Source organism: Theobroma cacao, chromosome 8, assembly GCF_053813885.1.
Source record: "Theobroma cacao isolate CCN51 chromosome 8, ASM5381388v1, whole genome shotgun sequence".
NCBI classification, from domain to species: Eukaryota; Viridiplantae; Streptophyta; class Magnoliopsida; order Malvales; family Malvaceae; genus Theobroma; species Theobroma cacao.
This window is the reverse complement of record NC_142646.1, coordinates 597784-613932: the sequence shown is the minus strand read 5'-3', so window position 1 is coordinate 613932 and position 16149 is coordinate 597784. Positions and strand designations below refer to the sequence as shown.

General features: G+C 37.5%; 2 protein-coding genes across 6 annotated transcripts; one reads left to right on the top strand and one right to left on the bottom strand.

The window, feature by feature from the left end:
• Positions 1–2041: 2041 nt before the first annotated feature.
• Positions 2042–6807, bottom strand: LOC18591258 (transcription factor, putative (Protein of unknown function, DUF547)). Of its 4 annotated transcripts, XM_007017284.3 has the most exons (12): positions 6025–6807; positions 5819–5902; positions 5279–5380; positions 5065–5181; positions 4613–4853; positions 4332–4501; positions 3890–4251; positions 3688–3787; positions 3368–3427; positions 3087–3170; positions 2880–2996; positions 2042–2571 (listed from the first exon to the last, which is right to left on the bottom strand). In XM_007017284.3, the coding sequence occupies exons 2-12, from the start codon at positions 5876–5878 to the stop codon at positions 2272–2274; spliced, it is 1713 nt and encodes a 570-aa protein (XP_007017346.2). In that variant the 5' UTR covers positions 5879–5902; positions 6025–6807; the 3' UTR covers positions 2042–2271. The 4 variants fall into 4 exon arrangements, with proteins under 4 accessions (XP_007017346.2, XP_017981839.1, XP_017981838.1 ...); XM_018126350.2 differs by lacking the exons at positions 5819–5902; positions 6025–6807 and adding an exon at positions 5597–5788; XM_018126349.2 differs by lacking the exons at positions 5819–5902; positions 6025–6807 and adding an exon at positions 5471–5601.
• Positions 6808–12743: 5936 nt separating this feature from the next.
• LOC18591257 (serine carboxypeptidase 1-like) lies at positions 12744–15681 on the top strand. Of its 2 annotated transcripts, none has more exons than XM_018125798.2 (8): positions 12744–13163; positions 13759–13866; positions 13966–14240; positions 14324–14566; positions 14666–14784; positions 14937–15032; positions 15180–15285; positions 15364–15681. In XM_018125798.2, the coding sequence occupies exons 1-8, from the start codon at positions 12776–12778 to the stop codon at positions 15505–15507; spliced, it is 1479 nt and encodes a 492-aa protein (XP_017981287.1). In that variant the 5' UTR covers positions 12744–12775; the 3' UTR covers positions 15508–15681. The 2 variants fall into 2 exon arrangements, with proteins under 2 accessions (XP_017981287.1, XP_088665265.1); XM_088809139.1 differs by having other exon boundaries at positions 14651–14784.
• The last annotated feature ends 468 nt before the right edge of the window (positions 15682–16149 follow it).

Below are 16149 nucleotides of genomic sequence, written 5' to 3'. Positions count from 1 at the left end.
GGTTTGGTTCAGTTTCATCGCAGTTTTGCCACAAAAATAGAGAACTTACTGCTCATTACCTCGGGCAGTTCCAAGTTCTGATGGACTCAGGAATAGTTGCCGAATCTTGCTTTTATTAGGCCAGCCAACTCAAATTCAGGAAAAGACTGGATCTAACCAGGGTCACGTAGTGGACTTTAGGATGGATTTAAGTCCATTTGTAGCTTGGTCAATGGCTCAGGAACAGTTTGGGCATCTCCATCCTATTCTTTTAGGCACGTTAACCCAATTCTAGCTATAGACTGAGCCCAACTAGGGACATTTAGGGGGACTTATGGATTGATTTTAGGCCATTTGAAGCCTCATGAATGGCCAAAAATCGTTGAGGTAGTCCACCCAAAACTCTTGTTGTTTTTATCTCATTTATTAGAAATTAAGTTACTTGAAATGAAGAAAGAAGTACTACCATATTATATCTGTAACAACTTCAACTTTCTCAGCATTTCCCTGGAAAAACAAAGCTGACAAGTTCGTGTCCCCCCCCGAAAAAATTTGCTGCAATGAATGGGGACCTGCTAATCACAGCTCTTCCACAGCAGGACCAGGGCCAGGTAGGTGTGCCTCTCACCCACAGCTCACAGGTGACAGGCCTTCCATCCAACACTCACAAATTCCAATAGGAACTCTTTCAGTTCATCACCTAGCTTTTGTACGTGGTTCAGCAGCCAAAAGAAAATGCTGCTATGAAAAAAAAATTGACAGCATTCATTTGTACAAACAAAGGGACCTTATAATTTAGGGCCACTGCCCTGGAACGCATGGCATGGCATGGCTTAAGTCAGTTTCATCTTTTTTGTTTTATCACGACAGCATATGTTACACGGGTAATTCAATAGTCGATGTACGAGAAGCACCAGAAAAAGTAAAAGGCTTTGCAGCTTTAGCTTTGATATTTATTGTTGTGACAATCACTTTGCAAAAGCTCGAATGTTCTTTGCTCTCATGTAGCTGATACATATAGTCCACATGGTCGTATCATATGGGGGGGACAAAAGTCAGGACCACTTCGCTTTTGCATTAAATTTACTGTGAGCCTAAGACAAAGTTTTGATTCCGTCATCTTTCTTTCCAGGGTTTCTCAACAATTGGACACCACTGGTTTTATAGTGAACCACCATGATTGAAGCCACGGCCTTAGCTAGTTCTGTGGGTGGTCTTATACAATTCGTACGAAAATATCTGTCGGTGTTACTTGAGAATAAGCAACAGATTAATATGAATGTATCAGACACGGATTATTCAGTTTTTTCTGAGTAACTTCGCATTCATAGCCACTTGGAGTGTTTAATGTGAATTCGCGTTGGATATGCCAAGATAATGGAGGCGCTGATGTATTAGTATTATCAAGGTTTGGTTTGGTCGACAAATATAGTCAAGCAATCAAATAATTACACTGCTAGAATTGTTATTGCTCTTCAATGGTTGTCAAACAAAGGTCATAATCAGTTGTCAACTGGTATTGCTCTTCAATGGTTGTGCAAACGGGTCATAATCAATGGTACAGCAGGAGCTAGCACAGAAATGGCACCTTAGCATTCCACGTATTGATTAAGCAGCTAAGACGATTAGGGAAAAAAGAAAAAAACTGGGCTGCTTCTTATGGGCCACACGAGATAAAGTTTGGTATCAATGGGGGTTTTCCTGCATCAGATATATATCAGTAGCTTTCCTTGAATGGAAGGCTTCAGATTTATAATTGGTATTCCATTTCTGTTTCTATTTTAAAGAGGCATCAATGCATGCTGATCTATTAATATTCCGGACAGAATATGGGGTTGTCACTGCTTACACCTAACTTTCATGAATGAAACTTCAGACTCTTATTGAATTATCATTGTCAACTAGTTGGCAATCCTCTCAAAAACATTCATGGTTCCTCTCTTTTCAGTGATGATAGTTGAAAACCTGGATTACTATCCATATGATGATTATTCAATGAGAACTCTAGATCATCCTGCGATATAGTTCGAGGCATCGATCTTATAGATAGAGTAGGCACATATTGGAAAAATAATCACTTTTTCTGTATAGCTCTTCCCAAAACGTACTTATTAATTACATGCAAAAATCCCCTGATGAACATTCCTGTCACAACTACTTACAATTAAAGATAGGAGAGACTAGATTACACCTTTCGGTTTTACATCTAACCTAAGACTGTGTACAAAAGCAATACTCCAACACCCTTAGAACTGTGTAAGCAAAATTTTAAGTGAAGACAAAATAAATTTATTATGTGCATAAAAGGTACCTAAAGCTGAACTCATACGGCATAATTTGAACAAACTGTGAAAGAGACTCACTTTTAGCTCTTTCAAGATACTTAATTGCTTCTTTACCTAGTTCACTAGGTAATTGCAGGCAAATCCAGTCAAGCAACGAATCCAAGTCCTTAGCAAAATCAAGCAAGTACCAGTCCAACAGCTTTGGGATTGCAAACTTGGTTGATGAAATTCCAACTGCAGCCTGTAAGTACTCTCTCTTTGCCACTTCCAATTCATTCTCAACTTGGGAAGCAGTATATACTCGTACCTTCATTTTGACAGAATTGATAAATCAATAAACAGTATTATGTGGTGTCAGTAAGTGCAATGCTAGCAACTAAAATGGAGCCAAAAAGCAGAGAAAGAAGAAGAAAACAAGTTGCCAATGATTTGTAGATAAAACAACATCAAGTGCCCGTGAATAATGATTCTTATGTAAAAAACTGGCTGATGCATACAGTCAATTATATAAGTGAGGACCACTGAAAGACTTGTAATTATCCCAAAAGTGGATGCTGGCTGAATGGAGAAGTAAATAAAACCTAGCTTCTCTTTCATACAAAGTTACAAACTTACGGCAGGAGAGGACCAGCTTCCACATGAGAGGGCAAATGTTACCAAGGGCTCAGATAATTCCAATCCAAATATACTCCTGGCAGTCATTTCATCATTTTTGACACCCTTGGAAAAGATCTGAGCAGAATTCAAGTGTAAGAAATATAACAAGGAAGACTTGATTATCACGCTTTAATTGCAACACAATTGAAATGAGGTACCACTTACAAATTTTGAGTGGTAAGGCAATCTGAGAATGAAATGTTCAATAGTTATTGCATTTAGCAAGCGTCCCCCAACATTTATTGTTGCCTGCATCATAAAGAATTGTGTGAAAAACTACTGACTAAATGCAATATTACAAGTTGATTTGCATTGCAAATTGACTTATGGGAGACTTTTCATCTATAGAACGCTGGCGTGGTTGCATATGAAACATAACACTATCCTAAGAATCACTGAAATGCACCAACATTCTAACAAAACCATGTTTTCTGGTACATCCATACCTTTCTCATCAATTCCACAACCATCTTCGGGCTGTCTGGTACTCCATGTTCTAAGAATGCCTGAATCACAATCATGCGATAAATAATTCCATCTACTAGAGTAAACCAGGCATATGATGGCAGAAACAAAATGCACCAAAAGATAGACTACCACCATGAGAGAGTGTGGGGTTGGGAGCCCATAGTTTAAACTTTCAGAAATTCAGGTGAAAATACTAGTATGAAATAATCAGTTTGGATCTTAATACATATTAAGCCAATAGTTAACATGTAATACTACCCAATTTTTCAATTTATATTCACAGATATCCTTCACATACATTCATCATGCAGGAATTGTAGATATTTATCCAGAATGCGAGCTTCTCCTGATGGTTGAGGTTCAGCAAGTTGGAGGAGGCAAGTCTCTCAAGGAGGAGTCTGAGAATGCAACAAATAAAACCATGAGAATTCTTTGGAATCTGGAAGATGCTAAATTACATCAAGGGAACAAAGAAACTAATCTAATAAAAGGCAACTTACTTCAACCTGCGCAGCAGAAATAAAGATTTTGATGTTCGGTTTGGATTGATTGAACCAGCATCAATTGAAAATAAATTCTTATATGGACCGATATCTCTCCTTCCAAAATTTGAACAAGTACCATAAGGATCCCGAAATTCTGTCTCTTCACTGCTTTCTTGGGACCCTAACATTGATAATGAAGGAGAACCTTCTGCAGTAGACTTTCTTTTTGTTGAGCTCATTCTTAAGAAAATGCTGGACAAGCATTTTACAAGTTCCTCAGAAACTTTATTCGGTTCATCGTCTCCTAACCGTCTCTCATCTGGAGTGCTAATAATTCTGGCTTCTGTATTACCTTGGTCTCTGATTCTGCATTCTAGCTGAACATGTAAAAGAAGTCATATTCATATAACTGCAAATAAGTCTACTATAACTTGATAGAATTGACACTGGTTCATGCCTGCAACTTTTGAGGATCTATACGTTTCTCTGCTGGTTTTGAATCAATCAGAGGTCTCTCCACTGGAGTTCTTACTGATTGGCTTACTGATTGGCTTTTATGTACCAAAGAGCCCTTGTTGCTCTTTGTGGAATTAGTACAAGACTGGTTCTCTTTTCCTCTTCCATCATCTGAAAGAACAATAAGGAGTAAGTTTTAGAGCCTACTTCCACTTCAATTCCAATTCAATAGGTGCATGTATCAAATGTTAATGGCATTATTTGAACAACCCAAAAGCTTACCCGAAAAGGATTGCAAATGCCTTGCCATGGATGTATCTCGAGTTAAAATCTTAGGTTGCTCAGGTTTAGGACTCTTATCGAGGCTAGGCTCACACAAATCAGCTGAATTGTCCATGTTCCTTTTTGACGATGATATATAGACAGCTTCTTGATACAAGTCCTGTCTAAAGTGAACCACCTTTTCTTCGAGTCGGACAACCTCCTCTTCCAGTACTGCCACTTCTGCTAAAAGCTCCAATGTCTACAAAAACAGAATCCAGCATTAGAATTCCTGTTTAGAAAATGTCAAAACGTGCAATACGATCACTTCCTCTGCTTCTTCCTTCAAATTTCTTTAACTGCAATGGGCGTTAAAGATCCTTTTTTCTAATCGATCATTTCTTTAAATTATTGAAAAGAAAAAAATAACAAAACCCAAGGTGTGGACTCAATAAGATGGTGAAATTACTAACAGAAGGAGGGAGATACGGCGGAAGACGAGGTAAAGCTCCCAAAGGCCTATTAAATGCTCTCTCCAGAGCTCTGTGAATGTTCTCTTCCTGTCTCAGTTTCTTCTTCAGTTTATCAACCTGATCAATAAAAGAGATAAGAAAATAAAGTCCTAGAGTAAATTGTTGTACTAAATCAAATAACTTGGAACACTTGTCGGAGAACAGAAGTCTGTACATCTTGTTGTAGGACCATTTTTCTCTCTTTGCTTGAGGCTCGTCTATTTTTCATTGCCTTTGTGGCAACTGTTGGCTTCGTCTCCTGCATGTCTACCTTCTCCTTAAAAGAAAAATAGTTACAAACAGTCAGCTATTATGCACATCAGAATAAGATAATGGAAGAATCACAGAACAACTGATAAACCAGAACCAAATCATTGTCTACTAAGGAATGAAGGTGCCCGGAAAATTTCTTGTGGCAGCAGGGAAGTTCACAATCCCAGGGAATGGTATAGAAGAGTTCTCTCATTTAAGATTTAAATTGAAAAAAACCCACCTTGGATTCCAACGAAAGATGCTTACTTTTCAAAAATTTCCAGGAGCTTTGAGCCCCTGGAGAGCGTCTCCTTGAAACTGAAGATAATTGAGGAATAATTACATTCCTATATACAGTACAAACCGTTTTTCAAAACAACATAGTAATAAAATAATAACCACTAATCCAGGGACCCCAGTGTAGCCATTGATTAAATTCTTGATAACTGTGACTAGTGATTACTTTTTCATGCTTCCCTGGAACTTTCCTAGACTGCAGAGACGCCCTGACTCTGGTATTCATCTTTTTATCACTTCACTACCAAATCTGCAAAAAAAACCCAATTAAAATTCAATAAAGATCACATAAACAACAATAACAATAAGTTAAATGCAATAAGAAAATTCAAAACGTCACCAAAATAAACAGAGGGTGATCAGATTCCAGACCTATTAACTGAAAAAAGGTAAACTTTCCATTACAAAACCGACAAACTTCAATGCCTCCCAGCAAGTAAGACTAAATGACAAAAGCTTAAGATTTTAACATCATTGGAAGAAGCAAAAGCAACACAACTCTAACGAGAACAAGGTAGTAGGCTACTAGGTTTGCAGCAGTGTCTTGCTTGGAAGATTATATTTAAAGCAAAGAAAGAGAGAGCGAGTGTCTTAAATGAAAGGTGAAGTGGAGGAGGAAGAGAAAGATGGAGCTTTGCAAAAGGCAAAAAATGCGCATCTTGGAAACAAGATACAGCCGGACATAAACTCCACGCAGAAACACTGCGTCATCATGGATCAACGTGCGTCTTCTCTTTCCCCACTTACTCCTACTAATAGCATCCTTCACTTCCCTTTTTTACCCGCATTGCCCCTCAAGGCTTTTCTCCTTTTAACATTCCAGAAGAACTGCATGAGCCTTTTTCCTTCTTTCAGTTCTGCTAAAAAGAGTTAGAAAGGGAGTGGCAATGATATAAGGTGGTGGGTTTCTGGGGTTGACTCCATCTCTATGGAATGGGAGTTCTTTTTCCCTTACTTGGCGTGTGAAAAAAGGAAAGGTTTTTTACTATAATGGCAGAAAATGGGGTTTGGGTTTGAGAATTTGAGAGGTTTTGGAGGCAAGTGAGTGTTGTTTGTGACCTTCGAGCCTTAATAATTTGAAAGTAACGGGCTGGTTTTCTGTAGGCAAAAGCTGCACAAACCACATGTTTGCCAACTAAACAGTAACTGGGTTTCCTGGAAGACTTGCTGATAGACAGTATAAGGGGTTTATTTAATTCTCTTTCCCTTTCTGATTGCTTCCCCCTCTATTTATTTATTTTTGACTTGCATCTCAATTTGCAATTCTAAATCAATTATATCTATATATATATAATATTATTTTTATGGAATTCAATTATTAATCTTGTGAATTATCAAAAATTATTAGTCAAAGTAACAATAAATGAGCATTAACACCTTGTATTTAGACAATTGAGTTTGACCCTTTTTTTTTTCTTCACATGTAAATTTTGCTTGGAAGATCACTGTAACTTCCTTGTTTAAAGCATATACATTGAACCCTTCCCCTACTGCTTGTTATATTCCCTTATTAGATAATCAATTATGTAATATAATTAAGTTATTGCTGTGCTAAATTAAGATGGAAAATATTTTTTTATTTAAAGAAAAAAAAGGTATATAATGAAAGAGAAAAAAAAAAGAAAAAACTAATTAATGACGTGGAAGTTTAAAATTCTTACACGTAAAGAGAAAAAAAAAGGTGAAAGCCCCACGTCTCGTGCAATGTCTGGCGTTTTCCTTTTTTTTTTTTAAATAATTATAAACCGTTTTACAGTCTCGAATAAATATATTATTAATTAAGGGTTGTGTTATTATTTCTATGATCATTTGGTATTTATGTATATATATATATATATATATATAAATATTTATTCTATTTATTTATTGAAAGGGAGATGGCATGTACACATGGAAATTGCTATTGTTATGATAAAAGGTGGCAGAGAGGATGAGGAATGGGAAAGGCAAAAGTTGTTTTTCTTTGAATTTTTTGAGATATAACTGAAATGGACACACCACCCATAGCCATGTGATGTCGACTCTCAAAGCACCCATTTGTTTACATTTGATTAGCTAGCTGTTGGGATTTCAGTCACCTTTTGAACATTTTTAATCATGTAAATATAATAATCATCTTTTCATTTATGATCAATTAATTTTAAATTAAATATCTATCTTAAAAAAATTAATATGATATAAAAGTCGATATTATATAAAAATTCATAACTTACGATAAAAAAAAAAATTATGCGTATCTTAAATTAAATTAAATTAAATATTCATTTTAAAATTTCAAGATAAACACTCACGGTTACAGGAGTTTTATCATTTAAATTGACAAGAAGTTATCAAAAGTCCGAATCATAAATTAATTATGAAGAAAGCCAATTGAGTTTAGATAAGTATTCAATTAATGCAAACAAGATGTTTAATTTTCTATTATTTAAATGTAATTATTGTAAATTCTTTAGTAGTGATAGAAGAAGAAGACAAGATAATTAATGGACTGGTATAGATTATGACAATGACTAATCACTTCGTTAGTGAAAAGAAATGTTATCATGTTGAAAATACCAGTGAAGGACATCAAAATAATGGTACTAGCCAACTAATTCCTTCTGATTAATACTATAAAATATCTTGTAGATGCTGATGTATGAAAACCTAACTCATCTTAATCCTAGTTTGGTGGCAACCCTTAGTTTTTATGTTGGTAAAACTTATAATTATGAACCAAAATCACAAGGATTACATAGCATTCAAGGCTTTCTATTGGACTTAATTTACTAAACAAGGAGTTTTCCCTCTTAATCTATCGATCTAGAACAAATATATCTTAATAGAATGAGCATGGTTTGACCAAGAATAACCCAGAATCAAAATGGGAAGAGAAAGGTAAATTGCTGGAATCACCAGGGACATTGAGACAGGGTTGCTTGTAGTTATCACCTGGGGCCAACTGGGGGCAGGACCATTCTCCATAGATGATGAGATGTCAATCTCAATTGATATAATAACTCTGATTATGCTATCAGTTACTGTTTGGTTGAAACTGGGGGGGTTGGGGGGATTTACATCATAATCTGCATAACACAACAAAACATGGGCTAATTATTTTAGTGATTAAAAACTCGTTGAAATCACTGTCAGCGTCTGTCTGCAAATTTCTTTTCTGTTAATCACAATTATTAATGTATGATAGCTTCTCTTTCCATTGCATTAAGGCAATAAAATGGGGAGAGAACATATAGATTTCTCCTCTAAATCTGTCTCCAAATCTATATGAATCATTACATGCAAGATCTCTTGACCGTATATGGAGAATATTGGTGTCAGGATTGAAGTGTTCAACAGGGAAATCCTACTTCTTAAGACTGAAAATTGGCAAGTAGCCTCCGTAGCTGGGGGAAGAATGGGGGGCTAAGAAGACAGCTGCAATCATCTGTCACAAGTCAAAACTGCAGGGAAAAAAGAAAAATGTCATTGTTAATCTCTGTACAGTCTTTAGCAATTTGAAAGCTGTAAGGAAAAAGATGTAAGCAATTTGTCCAGAACAATGCTGACGGTTTGACACTGCAATGGCTACCAGTGTGATTGGAGACCATTTTTCCATCCCTTATGGGCCATGGTGGAAGCTTGAAATAGGTTTCTTTCTTCAACCTCTTTGGATGGATCCGTCACCAAACATTATTTTTCTCATTACAAAACAAAGACATTCGGGTTCAGGACCTACCAAAGTACCCACATCTCGTTTCTATATTCAAATTTTCCTCCGGTCCATAGATAAGCCTAGGACGAATTGGGTTCTGCTAACATCAGGACAACTGCTTTGAGCCTATTCTAATTGTCTAGTGATTAGTTGGCAAGCCATAATTTAGTAAGGCTCCTATAGGGTATGGTGAAAAGGGTGGGATTGGAGAAAAAGCTTGAAGAACTTTTAGGATATGTGTGAAACTAAAGTGTAGGTAGGTCCCTGTTGAGTCCCCAAAGGAGAATATGAGTATGTCTATGGAGAGACAAGAAGAATCATTAATTGGTAATAAGTAATGTGACTCGCCACCAGAATTCTATCAGGTTTCCACCCCTCAAAAGATTTTCCATTGGTCTGCTTCTGGATTAGTAGGGCTTTTAGTATAGGTTACAGAAGGGAAAATGGTGGTCAGGAATCCATGAGGACCATATACCCCACGAAGACATCTGCCTATACATGTCTTCTAAAAAAATATTTTTATGGCTACAAAGCTTTTTCAGTCTGAGCACTTTTTTGTGATGAGTGCCACTAAAATCATTGTACCTCTTTCACTAAAGCTGTCGTCTACCTTTTTTTTTTTTTTTCTTTCTTCCTTCTTAATCCTTCATCCTGTGTTCATGATGTTGCATCATCAGACAATTGAAAAGTGGTTTTTCAATTAAAGCAGCATCACTAACTCCAATAAGACACCTATCATTGCATTGACATGCCCCTCGAGATCAGAATTTTCAACATTGTGTTAGAATGTAATGGAAGAAAATCACTACATGAATGATTGATGGTTGAAATATAACAATAATTCAAGTAATGCACATTAATCCTTAGATTTAGGTATTAGAGTCAATGGAAAATGGCAATGGACCGTATCACCATAGTCTCCAATGTGTTGATGGTTGAAGATATATCTAAGAACAGGGTCAATGCCATCAAAGGCAGTGGTCCTACTACCAGTGGAAGCTTGGAGAGTCCATCCATGGGTTTCTGGAGTCTTAACTTACTAAGTGGGAGAGTCAGGCCAAAACAGAAAATATTGGACGGGCATTGGATTTTTGCAGCAGTCCTGAATCCTGATAAAAGGGCAAAAGCAGCTATATGCTAAAAGGTATCTCTTTAATAAGTGGTATGAATCAAAAGCTACTTTGGCTTGGGGCTCCGAGTCAGTAAGGATGATTATTGTTTTATGGAGCTTAATGAAAATGCTTTGATGCAACAGTAATTTCATTGTGCAATCGCAACAAAGGATCAAGCTGGTGTGATTTTCACCCTGGTGAAACACAATCAGTCGTGTCCCATCCTTGGCCCAACAATTAGCTTGCCAGCTGGCCTATCAGACCACTATCTTCCCTAAGAGGGCTTTGTCTTCTGATCAAAAGACAGGAAATCCAGTGCTATAAAATCCATGCTACACGCGCATTTGTTTAAATCAAACATGGATGAGTGGCTTTTACATTAGGATCCCCTCCCCCTCCCTTGAGTTGGATCTGAGGGGAAGGTGAGCCCTCATCCCTCTTTGCTCCATAAATGAGGTCCAATAAAAAGGAATATATAAAAGAGGAGCCAGAAAAGGTACAGCAAGAAGTTAAACGCAGATTAGTTAACATCTTTCATTACCATTAATATATCCCACTTCTTCCAGGGATCTACCTTGGACAAGTTTGCAAAGTCTAGTTGAACTAGTTTTCCACCAGGTGAGTCTCTAGAAGCCAAGAAAAGAGACAAGACCCAGATAAAACAATAAGAAAGCTGGCTATACCCTGCATAAAGCAGTCCTCGTCAGCTTCTATATCGTTTCTGGTTTTGCCAGCTCTTCCTGAGGAACCGGCCCCCATATCTAGTTGACTATTAGCTTCATTGTAGACTAGATATTGCTCTCTCTCCTTCGCTCTTCTATAACCTCCAGATTCATTTTCCACTCTTAAGTATTACAATTCACAAGAAAACGATTCCTTTTTCTACCCATCATTGACCAATGATCAGAGAGAAGTTAGGTCTAATCTTTCTATATATTTAAACAGAAGAAAGACGAGCAGGTTTTAGGATAGATTATGTTTTGGAACTGGTTGTTGTTTCCATTAAGAAAGCTAACTACAACCATGTTCTATTTCTACTAGTAGCATAAAATTCAACATTATCGTGGGAAATTTCTAAAGTTGAAAAGCTAAAGTATCTTTTGTTAAGTCAAGTAGCCTTTTAACTTTGGTTGTTTGCGAGAATTCCAACCCAAGTAGCCTCTCTTTCAGTGGCAGATGATGATGTCGAAATGTGTGTACCTTTAATCTTTTAAGGATCACGACAAAGACTTGAGAATGGGCACCAGCCCATCAACAACCTATCTTACTTTCCTTCTGAAAACAACAACATCATAGTCCCTAACTCCCCTTTTGCTTTCGAATGTACACTAAATTTACAGCAGGAGGCCTCTGAATAACCACGAAGGCCATGAATTTGACAGCCAAAATTCTAGAATTCTTGGGATCTATTGAAGCTCCTAAAATGACCATAAGTTTGCAGAGTTATGACAGTATAAGTAAGATCCTAAGAAAGACAGATGTTTGAGGTAATAGATGTAGAGTTCATCAACAAAGAACAACTTCATGGAACAAAACAAACACAAGGTCATGAAAGCTTGGGCTTGGCTAGCTGCTGGTTTTCTAACTTCAGGTTCAAAGCACCATAAGAGTTCATTTAAGTACCGACAATACTGCCAGTTAAGAGTATAGATGCAATGAACACTAGCAGATGAAGCAAGTCTAACGGAATCTATATCAATGTAACAGAAAGAAGAAGTGGAAGTTCCAGGGGCATGCCATATATTACTATTTTGCATCCCTTATATTCTAAATAAACACCAAATCCAAAAACGAGATTTTCTCTATGGGATGCAACTTCATTTCCAACCTGCTGCTAGGAAATGGTTACAGCCTACAGCAGACAAGAGGGTCATGAGAGCTCAAGAAGCCAGAAGATTTCTGCATTTTATCACTAAAATTTCCGTGTGTAATGTTACTATATATGGTTGTCTCATGTTCACATTTGAAAGCCCATTTTTAGTAGTATATTCATACAGGCCCAAGTGGATGCTAGTTTCAATGCTCTGTATTTTAAACTATTTTCTGCCTTGACTAGAAGTGTTCTACAGCTGCACTCAGCTTCAAGTTGAGTGACACAGATCACAATGTAGATATATCAGTGCCAAAATTCCATTAAACAAGACTATATTATGATTACAAGTCAAAGATGAAACAAAAAAGAATCATAATTAAGCAATCTTACCGCCTTCCTTTCTTTAGAAGACTTTATAGTCAATTGTAGTTGATCAGATTTCCTATCACCTAGATATTTACACTATTTTCAGGACCCAGTTACTCAAGTTAATCAAGTCAACTAACAATGGGAAATACTGCGTTAATCATTTGGGTGTCTCTCTTGCGCCTGGTAGGATTCACTCAGTGCTATGGAGGCAGAGACTTCAACCCAATTAAACTCCTAAGGCAGGAATTATCAGAGCAGATGTCATCTGATGTATCAAAGTGGCCAACTACGTTCAGCCTGGAAACAGATGCGGGGCAGTTCTCACCTGTTTATATAGGCCCACAAGGAGGCCTAAGGGAAGTTGATAAAATCGGAAGTTTGCCCGGACAACCTGGTGAGGTGGATTTTGATCAGTATTCAGGTTACGTGACCGTTGATCCTGAAGCAGGCAGGGCATTGTTTTATTATTTCGTGGAGTCACCTCACCATTCTTCTACTAAGCCGCTGGTTCTATGGCTTAATGGAGGTATTGCTTATATTCCATGCTTGTATTTCTTCTTTTTTCTATTATAATGAATTTAACTATGTTTCACTTTCATAAGAAATTAAACACTGAAGATTACAAGCTTAGCTCACCGGAAGTATCCATCTTGTTGGATTTGAACCCATTAGTCATAAGCTATGCTACATCAGAGCAATTCAGGCCATAATGATATGTTTTAGGAGCAAAAAAGCACTTCCCCCCAGCGTATGAAAAGTTACCACTATCAATCTATCATCATCTTCTTCTCCCCTTTTAGCCATTGATACAGGACTTATTCACGAGAGACAGGTAAAAGTTCTGGCCAGACGGTTAGGTAGTCCTATCCTGGCAATAAAAGTTTAAATCCCTATTAATCACTGTTGCGGTAGAACCAAGTAAGAATTGGGTCATTGGCTGCTTAATGATTGGGCTTTTTCTTGTATGTGTAAGAATTAGGCTGGTCAGCGCAATGAAGAATTTTATATGTGTAAGAGTTGGGTTTGTTCTGTTATTTGTGTTCATGGGCTTTTTCTTGGGCCCCTTAATGATTGGGCTTATTTGTTAGCAGCCTGATCATGGAATAGATTTTGATGGGCAGGGCCTGGTTGCTCTTCAATTGGAAATGGAGCTATGATGGAACTTGGCCCATTTAGAGTTAAAAATGATGGGAAAAGCCTACGTCGAAATAGATATGCATGGATTAAGGGTAAGTTCTTGCGTACTGCTGCTGCTGATTTGCTTCCTGGGCACAAACTAAACCATTATGATCATTGGATAGGCTAATTTTTCAAAGTTATTGTTTCAGATGCCAACATCATCTTCTTAGAATCTCCTGCTGGTGTTGGCTTCTCTTACTCAAATAGAACCTCAGACTATAAGTCGAGTGGAGATAAAAGAACTGCCCAAGATTCCTACACCTTTCTTGTTAACTGGCGGGAAAGGTTTCCCGAATACAAGACCAGGGAATTTTTTATCACAGGAGAAAGCTATGCAGGCCACTACGTACCCCAGCTTGCTCACACTATCCTTCAAAACAACAAGTACACCAATCAAACTATAATCAATCTAAAAGGCATTGCAGTAAGTTTCTTTGAATGTTCATATGCTTTTAGTAATATGGTTTTATGAACTTTTAACAGGAGGCATTTTTTTTAATGTATTAGATAGGTAATGCTTATATTGATTTTGAAACAACTATGAAAGGAGCAGTGGATTTCTATTGGACGCATGCGCTCATGTCAGATGAAATATACAATGGACTTGCATCCAACTGTGATTATTCTACACTAAATTTATCATCCAAAGAATGCCTGGGATTTGTTGATAAAGCAAATGATGCTGCTGGCAACATATATACCTATGACATCTATGCTTCCTTGTGCAATTCCTCCTCAAGTTCCAATTCTGTAAGTAAAATACAGTTCTGCTTTTTGTACGAGTATATAAGCTAAAAGCTTTACTCTGGTGAATGTAATGACCTATGCTAACAGAAGTTTACAAGCCAGGTTTCTGCATTTGACCCCTGCTCAGAGAATTATGTCCATTCCTACTTGAACAATCCAGAAGTTCAAAGAGCACTTCATGCAAATGTTACTGCTCTTCCTTATCTATGGGAATCCTGCAGGCACGGACCGATATCCCTGTCACTTTTTCCTTCTTGGGGAATCTGTGTAGTTATGTTGGTAGTTTCATTCAGTAGTATCTGACTAACCCCTGTTTCATTTCATATTGATTGTTAATCCTGGCGGTTTTCCTGATAAATTCTTCTGAAAACAGTGGAGAAGTAAATCGACACTGGAAAGATAAACCATTAACAGTGTTGCCAATCATTAAGGAACTAATGGAAAGTGGGATTCGCGTTTGGATCTACAGGTTAGTCATTTGGAAAGAAGCTCAATCTCAATCAACCTTTCACACTTAAGTCCGATATGATAACCTCAGAGAAACTCTGATAGCCACTTAGAAAAACAAGAATCAAAATTAAATGCTGTCTTACCATGGTTAATGACATTATGGCAGTGGTGACACGGATGGTGCCTTGCCTGTAACATGTAGCAGATATGCCATAAACAAATTGGGGACACCCATTAAGACTGCCTGGTACCCTTGGTACACACAAGGGGAGGTAATAACTGATCTAGTTGTTGCAGTTAGACTATGAATCTATGATAATCAAGCTAATTATCTTGTTGTTTTGTCAAAGGTTGGAGGGTATGCTGTTGGATATCAAAACCTGACATTTGTAACTGTAAGAGGAGCTGGGCATTTTGTTCCAAGTTACCAGCCAGCTCGGGCCCTGGTGCTCTTCTCGTCCTTCTTAGACGGAAAGCTTCCACCATCCACGTAGAAGGTTCGACCATTGAGAGAATGGCATATGTTGTACTATTTTTTAAATTATTACTACATCATGTCAGCTGGATATGTTCTGTTAACTTTGTGACAAAGGAAGAGATAATTTTGAACAAAAATTTTGTTATTTAATTTATAACCATGCCTTGGTTGGCTCTCTAAGTTGCAGCCATGATGGTGCAATATGATTTTGTATTGGGATAAGAACTGAGGAATATCACAAGAAAGAGTTGTGATTTCCCGAGGAAGAACCACAAGATATGTAGACATATGCCTACCAAAAATACAGATAAGGTGATGAATGGATCCAATGTGAAGAGTGTCAAAGTAAAGAGAAAGGAGAGTTTGGAAGCAGTCATTCATAGAGCATTAGACCGCACCAATTAGTTTGGGATAGGTGGGATATAAGAATTCCATGGACCAATCATGCATTTCAGCATTTATAGGGCACCCGATTGGAGTTGGAAAACGCACTCAAATTTCGGCCATTCGATGTGGTGAAGTAAGAGCAGTGCAGGTAAAAAGAATGAAGGATATCTCTAAATTCCCTTGTCTCAAGCCGGCCCCAGCAGACTTGTAAGCATGTGCTGCAAGCTGTACCTCTGACTACAAAATGGAAGAGAATAACATCAAAAAGGAA